The sequence below is a fragment of the Carassius carassius genome, chromosome 49, assembly GCF_963082965.1.
Source record: "Carassius carassius chromosome 49, fCarCar2.1, whole genome shotgun sequence".
Lineage (NCBI taxonomy): Eukaryota > Metazoa > Chordata > Actinopteri > Cypriniformes > Cyprinidae > Carassius > Carassius carassius.
Window position 1 is genome coordinate 57,348 of NC_081803.1, and position 10,404 is coordinate 67,751.

General features: G+C 37.5%; 1 protein-coding gene across 2 annotated transcripts; it reads right to left on the reverse strand.

Moving 5' to 3' along the window:
* Window positions 1–4,513: 4,513 nt before the first annotated feature.
* Window positions 4,514–6,563, reverse strand: LOC132132456 (GTP-binding protein Di-Ras2-like). 2 transcript variants are annotated; one of them, XM_059544834.1, is made up of 2 exons: window positions 6,395–6,563; window positions 4,514–5,620 (listed from the first exon to the last, which is right to left on the reverse strand). In XM_059544834.1, the coding sequence occupies exon 2, from the start codon at window positions 5,614–5,616 to the stop codon at window positions 5,017–5,019; it is 600 nt and encodes a 199-aa protein (XP_059400817.1). In that variant the 5' UTR covers window positions 5,617–5,620; window positions 6,395–6,563; the 3' UTR covers window positions 4,514–5,016. The 2 variants fall into 2 exon arrangements, with proteins under 2 accessions (XP_059400817.1, XP_059400816.1); XM_059544833.1 differs by having other exon boundaries at window positions 4,514–5,635.
* Window positions 6,564–10,404: the final 3,841 nt, after the last annotated feature.

The following is a 10,404-nucleotide window of genomic DNA, read 5'->3' on the forward strand; positions in this document are numbered from 1 at the left end:
TAATTAACAAATACATTTCCAATAAATATACAATATATACTAAACTACGCCATACATTCTATCTGCATTGACTTCAATATATTAGATCATTTATTCATTTATTTACTTACAGTAAAGTGATTGTATTTTCAGTGAACTATCCCTTTAAGGATCAGAGTCTGAGTTGACTGAGATGATGAGCTGCGTCATGATACCACCAGAGGCTGATTGGATTGGTTTTGTCAGCACAAAATCATAACAGAAATAGAAATGAAATGTATTAGTGCCATGAAATGAATAGCTGCTCAGTTTTCTGACTTAAAACAATTGTTCTGTCGTAAACTCCAAATATAGCTCACCCCAAACTAACTATTTAATGGCAAACTCATTGGAGATAAACAGACAAGCTGTCAATTCATTAAGTGTAAGCTGTTTACAAGCTGTCAACTGAAGCCGCTCTTCCATTGACATCCATTTAAAAACACAATTCATACCATACCATTCCATTGAAAACACCTGCACCCTCAGTTCAGCTGCAGTGTCATTTTATTACTCTTTCTAAAATTAAGGGTCATCAGGATTGGTTCTTGTCATGAAACACATGTTAATGGTCACGCTGGTCAGGATGTCTGTAGACTTCATGGAGTTCAGTGCAGATGTGTAATGTAATTCAGTAAATGTAATTAGTTACTCTACTTGAGCATCTTTTTGGATACTGAGTTTTACTGATATAAACAACTTTTACTCTACTTCACTACATTGTTGAAAAAGTATCTATACTCTGTACTCCATTACATTTGTAAAGAGTGTTGATATTACACTTTACATTTGGCATGACATCTAGCTTCTTCTGCAGCAGTTTCTTTCTGCTATGGAAGAAGTGATAGCGCCAACTACAGGGCACTGAAGGTACTATTATATGCCCTTACTCACCCAAACTTGTCAACAAGGCTACTTTACATGACTAAGCATTGTGAACACGGTTTGTTATGAAACTAGAATATTTTTTACTACAGGCCTAAGATTTAACCTGTGCAGTGTTGTCTTCACAAGTGAGTTAGAGATAAGGGAGTGTCTCCATCTCAAGGGTTTTAATGTCCTCTGGGAGGAAACGTTTTGAATTCTAGTGACTTCCCTGCACTTGTCTTGTTCACACTTTACTCATACACACTTTCACTCACTGCTTGGCTTCAGACACGAGTCATGAGTCAACAACAGTCTAATGATTATATTTGAAGCTGCCTGCCAAAGTGTAAAGTATAATAATATGATTCAGCATTGTATATACTGTTTAAATAAAACAAGTTATAGAACAGTTAAACCACTTAAACAAGTGCAGAGGGGAAAAATAAAATATGGCATGGCAAGCTCAAAATATGGTTTAATATAACAGAAAAAAGGGGAAACTAAATGTGAACTTGAGAACTTGTGGTCAATCCTCAAGAAGCGGGTGGACAAACAAAAACCCACTAATTCTGACAAACTCCAAGAAGTGATTATGAAAGAACGGGTTGCTATCAGTCAGGATTTGGCCCAGAAGTTGATTGAGAGCATTCCCAGTCGAATTGCAGAGGTCCTGAAAAAGAAGGGCCAACACTGCAAATACTGACTCTTTGCATAAATGTCATGTAATTGTCGATAAAAGCCTTTGAAACGTATGAAGTGCTTGTAATTATATTTCAGTACATCACAGAAACAACTGAAACAAAGATCTAAAAGCAGTTTAGCAGCAAACTTTTTGAAAACTAATATTTATGTAATTCTCAAAACTTTTGGCCATGACTGTACATTGCCTTGTCTTGTCATTAAAGCCATGTTTATTGACATATATAAATTACTATTTGATGCATAATATATGATTTATACACAGTGAAAGTAACATATCGTCCATGAGCTGCCTATCAAGATAGTGTGGTGAAAGTATGCATCAGAGCAGATGATGTATGCATGACGACAGACCTCAGTACACTTCACTATCTCTGACAAACGTAGACTGGAAGTCCAATCTGAGCTGCATGGAGTTCTGACCAGGGCCCTGTCCCAAATCACACGCTAAACCCTCGTGGTCTTCCTCCGAGTCAACACTTTCATTATGCTGTCAGGTAGAAGTCTTCTGCAGAGCTCACCTCAATACAGGCTCGACAGAAGTGTGCATTGAGGGCATAGCTCTCGTGAGCACCCTCCTGACAGCTACAATGACGAATGGGACACCCTACAGTCTTGTGGACTTAATAGACAAGTGCATGCAGTGAAATAGGTCGGTATGAATAATTTTGTCCTAAGTAATTGGTTTCCAGTTATTAAATGGGTTGATTAGTCCTGTTTTTGTTGTTGTTGTTGTTGTTGTTTTTTTACATCTTTTGTTTCATGTGGCTATGTGGATACATTCATTATTCATTGAGTTTAACATGATGAATAAGCCAAGGTTTACGCCTGCTTTGCAACCAATGTGAAAGTGACTACCACTAAATACGACAATCCCCACTTTCTCCCTTTCACAGTAATATAATAATAAAATCTTCTTCAGTGCAGGCTTGGAAGTCGTCATGAACTGACAATTAACAAAAGGCTACTCTAACAACATTTTTAATTTTAGCTTACTATGTAAACGTATGCATTTAGCAGATGCTTTTATCCAAAGCTTCTCCTAACGATGTGCTCTTTGGGATTTGAACCCCCAACCTTGCGCTTGCTAACACAATGTGTTACCACTTGAGCTACAGGAACACATATAAATGTATTATCAATGTATTAACAACAAATTTGAATTCAATAAAGGAACTATAGTATAAGCCTGGATTAAAGCACTTTAAAAATGAATATAGTATTTAGTAAATTTAGTTAAAAATAATAATAATAATAATAATTGTATTTCATCTCATGTTAGGTTTGACATCAAAGATGTCCGATATCATGGCCATCCAATCTGCCTCATATACTGTAGACCATATTTAACTGGACAAATAGGGACAGATTATTCTTGAATAGCAATTATATTTCTATCGGTTCCTCAAACTGTCTACATTTATATAGTTTCTTACAGTACTCACACATGGTCATTATAAACTGCTGGTCCTTTAACCGTATTACTGTCAGGCTGCTGCTAGTTTTTCTTGTTTCTAAATAGCAGAATGTTTTACTCAGATTAATGGAGGATGATGCTGGCAGAGCTCATCGTTACTTGAGGCTTGTTAAGTGCTGGCAGGTGCTCTATTATACTCCAGGCTAAGACTCGCCGGTAATGAGCCTTATGAGGCGTATTACTCTTACATGTCTAAATACCACACACATTCTTCCTCATTTTTAAGCCTCAACCCTTAAAATTTTTTCATGTGTAAATGTTACATTTCTAGTTAATGGATGATTCAAGTACACTCCCAGTACAGTAACACATACAGTATTGTGAATCAGCTTTACGTATAATAATATTTATTCTTGTGACCTATAATACAATCATTTAATCTTGTAGGCACACATGATGTCTATGCAGACATTTCATCAAAACAATATTATTATTTTATATATATATATATATATCAGAACTATAACAGAAACCCGCTGTAAGCTTTGGGACTACGCAATTCCTGCATCCATTAAAATTTTCATAAGCAACATTTGCACAGATTCAAGTTAAGTATCACATTAAAGGTCTCCAGTACTCTACTGTAGTTAATATACAGCTTTACATCACTCTAACCACAAGAGAGTTTCAATACAGTGTAGCACTTGAACTTGATTTATATTTCACTGTCATGCTAAAATATAGAATTACAAAATATATATATCGCTCTCAAAAGCACTTGCTGATATTTTACTAAACATGTAGTTGATAGATCATAATAGTTTACTCTAAAAAACACTTTAAATATTAATAACTAATATTTAATATTATTATTGTTTACAATATTCACAACTGAAACAGCCACACTTGCAAAAAACTGATTTTCGTACTTAGTATCTTTGTTGTTTTCCATAACAAATATCTAAACATTCTTAAATCAAGACGCATTTACTTAAGAAAAGCTCAGTTACTTAAGATATAAAGTCCTGTTTTCTATAAAAAACTATCAAAATTGTGTTAAGTTTAGCTTAAAACAAGAAAACAATATCTGCCAATGACACCAGAAAAACACTTGTTTCTCCTGTGAATGAATTGTTAATTTTCTTACCCCACTGACACCTATTTTCTTCTTTTAAGCAATTATTATTATTATTATTTTTTTTTCATAAAGAAGATTTAATATCTTAAGTCATTTGCTTCTCAGGTAAATAGATAATATATCTAGACAAAAATACAAAGATAATTTTCATTTAAGTTTTACAGGTTATTCGTGTTCATGTGAATTTAGCTGATCTTTCCTTTCATACTACAATATGCCTTGATACAAATACTGTACTAGGAAAATAGTCAACTTTCTTTTTGAAAATGCACATTTATAAACTCTTTTTTTTTTTCCCAAAAAAGAATATCCACACCAAGAATGCTCTCCACACCACAGATTTAAAGCTATGAGCAGGACTGATTTGACTGCTTTTCGCTAGTCTACATTGTTGATAGCAGAAAATGTATTAGTACTGCCATTGGGTTCATGCACATTAGCCTCTGTTTACCAGGCATTTTCTCTTTTTATGTGGTCTAGGACAGGGTCAAATCTGGTGCAAACCTGTAGCAGCATCACAATCACATCAGTGAGAAGCTAAGGAAGTTATATTAAAATGATAACATTGGCTTGCTAGGCATTTTTCTCCACAGGAAATTGTGTCAAAGAACAAGGAAATAATTCCTGAAGTAACTAATTTGAAGCGTAACCTTTGTAATATGGAAATGAGCAGCCTGCATAGACATCAAAGATGTTACTTTTGTGATCCACAGAAAAAAGGAAAGTAAACGGTTGTCTCACTTAGTCCTTTTTCCTGCAAATGCACTATGATTAGTGTATGTCCAATATTCTTGTCTTGAGGTGTAAACAGTGTTAGCCAGAGCATCAGTGTCCTGAAAGTGAAACCGTTTTGGTTTTCCAAGCGCACTTTGGTTTTTCACATGACCACACATTTGCCTTTGAGCTTCTCGGCTCGTTTCTGCTGCTTGCTCTTCTTGCCGTCGATCTGAAGGCTAACAGTCCTGCGTTTCTCCAAATTAAGCAGCTCTTGAAACAGCTCCTTGACGTTGTGATTTGTCTTAGCTGACGTCTCCATGAAGGCACACTTCCACCTCCTGGCCATGGCCTCTCCGTCTCTGCTCTCCACTTCACGAGCGCTCACCTCGTCGTTCTTGTTGCCCACTAGCATGATTGGGATGCTATCGATGTCTCCCTTAATCAGACAGATCTGCTCGAAGATGGGCTTGAGCTCCTCCAGAGACTGTTTGCTGGTGGTGGAGTACACTAGGATGAAGGCGTGTCCTTTGGTGATGGACAGACGCTGCATGGCAGGAAACTGGTGACTGCCCGTGGTGTCTGTGATCTGCAGCGTGCAGATGCTCTTGTCACAGCTGATCACCTGTCTGTAGGTGTCCTCGACAGTGGGGATGTAGCTCTCACGAAAGGTTCCCTTCACGAAGCGCAGGACCAAGGAGCTTTTGCCCACTCCACCAGCTCCAAACACAACCACCCGGTAATCATTGCTTTGTTCTGGCATAGTACTGTATTTAAAAGACCTGGATGGGGGCAACTGAAAGCAATGATAATGAAATACAAGTACACTCTCAGAACAAAAGCTATAATAGTTATCTACTGACACGTACACTTCAGTAGGCTACAATGCACCTTTTTGGGGTAAATAAGTTATAAAGGTGTACCTTTTGAAAGGTTACGTCTCAGTGACATTTTTTTTGAGAGTGTACTAAGGTTTTACATTTAAAACATAGCATTTGCATCACTCCTAAACATAAAATCAGCCTAACATCATATTTCTATTTTGTAAAGTGGCACACTATCTGATTTCTGTTGTTTTAAAATATGACAAAACATGAATAACCTAATGTGACATCTCACCATAAGCATATCAAATCCTATTAGACATTTAAAAATGAATGCAGTTCAAATCAAACTAAACTCAGCTTTTATATGAAATGTTTAACATAGAAGCAGAGTCATCAGTGAGAGCTCTGCCAGTCTGACACGGACGTCTCTCTGATCAGTGCACGACAAACATGAAAGCCCCAGCATCTGTTCACTGAGCTAGTGTAGATATTCTTCAATCCGTGATTTGATTTGTCAGTAAAGTGCTCGGGATGTGATGCAGAAAGATATAGGACCGAGACAACCCAGCCGTGAACTGTGAGTATCACCTAACTATAGGCTACCTTTAAGACCATTTGATATACAAACAACTGTACCTAATAAACAGAGTGTGTTTTAAACAATAAATATTGTATAAAAACAAAAGTGATTCGTGGATGTGATTCGAAACTCACCTAAATTGTGACGTATGATGAGGTGATTTTAAATCCCGCTCGTCATGTCGCTGTAGACGATGGAAATGATGGGATGTCGGTTGTTTTTCCTCTGAAGATGCTTCTGAGGCTTGACTGTGGTCTTCAGAGCGCGAGCGCTGTTTCCTGGAAGCGCTGCTGACGCGCTCCCGATCGCTCCCGTGACGTCACGAGGGATTTCTGCGTCTCCCACACATCCCTGTTTTAGCCATGCTGTGTATTCCTTGAGATCCCGTTTTTATAGTGTTTGCCAGGCATACAGACTTTTTTATTACTTTCTTCTGCTTTAGCTGTTCCATCTGTGTCAAGTCACCCTTTAAAGCGCTTTTGTGAAGTTAAGATATTTAAGATTAAAATTTAACAAGACTTAATATTTACTATTCAAAATGTAAACAGATAGCAATGGCATAATATTTGCATACTGAACTGTGATTGGCTTTATTTTTCCTGCATAGCCTATATTTAACCATTTATAAGCAGCTTTGTCTATGACTTTACAAAACCTGAAAAATATTGCCTCCTCAGGAAAAAATTGAAGTGATGAAACTGTAAACTGTGAGCATACCAAAGCTTATGTTCATACAGATTTATTTTTGTAATACTGAGCGGAAAACATATTTTTATGTGTAAGTAAACACATATTAAAGGAGAGATATAATATAAGATATAATTTCCATTAGAAATGGTATACATCTTTGGGATACTCATTTCAACATACTGTGATTTGAAACACACTAATTCTATTAGTTTTGATGGATGCAAACTTTGATGCAGGGTTTTTATTTATTTATTTATTTATTTTTGACAGCACCATCTGGACCCAGCTCAACAGAAATCTCCTTCTTGATCAATAAGCTTGGAGAGTATGTTCTGAACACTCTTGGGTTTCACGATGGTGTCCACAGGTTGCAGGTTTCAGTACACAAAGAAACCGCTTCTTTCAACAGTGGCATATAGCATCTATACAGGAATCAGCTTAAGTGTTGGAGGTAGAAATATCCTCCCTCTTAGGAAAAGGGTTGGGGGATAAAGATGGGAGGTTGTACATGATATTGGATTTGTGTGCTCTAAACATGCACTTAAAAACCATAAATTTAGCTCCAAACCCTCACTTGCTCTGTTTGTTTAGGCCACTTGTTCACAGACTAGTTCTTAATGATGCATCACAGAAGCATTTATTGTGTGCACAGGAAATCACTTTTTCAGAAGTGTACAGATTTTGGTCCTCTTCTATTTGGGCTCAGCATATCGCATACTCAGCAGGTACATAGAAGCAGCTTTATCATCATTGAGAGACAAGGACCAGAGGATACAGGTTTTGGATGATTATCTGCTTTTCGGTTTCTCACAGGAACATTGTGCCAGTTGTACAATTTGAAAAGACAGTGGTGAGCAGTCTCTGAGATTTTGTTCAGGAAAACCTCTTCCTCTGCCTCATGGGCATGATGTTCTCGTCACTGACATTAGTACACTGGCCTCTGGTCTAGATCGGGATGAGAGATTTTCTGCAGTGAGTGTGTCAACAGTTGATCCCATCATGAGACCTGTCCATGGTACTGAATTCCTTAACTCACCAAATTCTGAACCGCTGGAGTGTGAATATCAAGTTCTTAATCTTAAAGGGGTCATAAGATTACTAAAGTCTAGAATCCAAAGAGATATTCTTTATAAAATTAATACTCTGCCAAGCGCCCCTAAAAAAGCTCATTCAAACACGCCCCACACGTCTACATCACTATGTGGACATATTTGTGTAATGTTGCCCAAATGTTCAGGCAAAGAAAGAAGGCGTGGTTTCAGTAACATAGTTAGTGTTGAAGCAGTCATGTCAGGGAGATGTGTGTGTATCTAGGAAGAAGCAAAAGCACTTTATTTGGCCTTCTGAAAGTAGATCTAATCTTTATGATACAACCGAACAGCAACGCATTTTATAGACAACCGTTTCCTGAACCAAGGAGAGAAGGTCCTTCTGACTTTACTACGACAATCTGGCACTTCTGAATCTGCTTCTGGAAGTATGTTTTGTTATTAGTTTAAGTATTTGCTATTGAACGTTCAAATGCAGAGTTTTATGTGTCGCATGTGTGTGTGTGTGTGTGTGAGAGAGAGAGAGAGAGAGAGAGTGAGAGAAGGAGGGTCACATAGTGGAGTCAGTTGTCTTAACCGTCCATACGATCTTCATCACTGTGTCTGTCACACAACTCTGTTCCCCTTTCGGGCTTGAAACTGATGGTAAAACTAAGAACAATATTAACTGTCTTTACATTTATTTTGAAAGATGAAACTTGCGATTATGGAAAGTGGCGTTACATTTCCAACGAGTGCTTGCTGTGTTCGGCCAATGACAATGCACAGGGTCAGCTGGCCAATCAGAGCAGACTGTGCTTGTCAGAAGGAGGGACTTTGTAGAAAACGAGGCGTTTGAGAGCGGAGCATAGAGGAACTACAATAATGTACAGTATTAAAAAATAATGGGTTTTGAACATCAAAGAATGTCAACATATTCTGTTACAACAAATACACAAAATAATGATCTTTAAAAAAGCATCTTATGACCCCTTTAAGGTTAGTTATATTAGTTTCAGTCAAGCAGGTAGGTGAGTGACATGCTTTGTCCATTTACACAGCATATCTGAGCTTTAACGTGGACTTACGTAGTAAGGGATATTGCTTTCCTTCTGAAGGTCAGCGCTTCATGTTATAATGACACTGGGGTTACATGCCAAACTCTTTAGAACTGCACTGGAGATACAATTTTTCCAAAAATGTATTCACCCTCAGGCCATCCAATATGTAGACAGATTTGGAGAAATTTAGCAGCAAACGGCTGATAAATGCATCACAATAATCCACAAGTAATCCACACCGCTCCAGTCCATCAGTTCACATCTGGAGAAGAGAAAAGCTGTAAAAATCCATCATTGTTTTGGTTTGTCAACAGTGCTTGATCTGTGCAGATTTATCTCTCGATTCAGACAAGACAACTTTTTTCAAGCAATATTATGGATAAAAGACTCAGATTTGAGGTTTGAAGTTAAAAACATCTTTTCACCTCACAAGTCACTGATGGACTGACACTGATGCAATGCTACATTTCTCCAAATCTGATGAAGAAACAAACTCATCTACATATTGGATGGACTGAGGATGTCACTGTCACTCTGGATGTCACTGCATCTTCAGTAGCTCATGCAGTTCCTGAAGATTAATGAGAGGTTACAGTATCTGTCAATCTGTTCAGGTCTGTTTAAAGGCTTCAGAAAGAATGCATTCAGGGTTGGCCTTAAGTTTCCTATGATGAGGTACCAGGCAAATGTTTTAGACAATCTGTTCTGTTCTCACATACACCAGGTATGAACCATTTATTTTTTGCTGAAAAATCAATGCAAAACTGAAAACATTGATGAACACTGGGAGATTTTCCAGATTTAATAAAATGTCACTTTTGTTTTTGCTGATGTTCTGACCAAATATATAGATCAAGCATAGCTCAGTGCACACATAATGTGATATCAAAAATCTGTTCATAATTTAAAAATGTCTTGGTGTACTCTCTGAACAACATGATTGCCTTACAACATTTGAGCTCAAGCACTGTGCTGCCCCCTGCTGACAACAGAAGACACTTCACACACCGAGGCCTGACGCTGTGCGCAGTAGGAGTGACATTATTTCTGGTGACTTTTACTTAAAAATTCAGTGCATTCTTCAGGCAGCATTTTGGACTGAAAGATCACGTGACAACGAATGCTGGCGTCACGATTCTGATGATGACTAAATTTAGCTTTACCATCACTAGGCCCACACACACACACACACACACACACACACACACACACACACACATTCAAATTGAAAAGTAAATTTTTTAATTGCAATAATATTTCACAATTTTACTGCTTTTACTGTATTTTTGATCAAATAAATGCAGGCCTGACGAGACGAAGGTTAATTAAAAACACTTTTGAGAACTTTTGAGAAGTACTGTACCT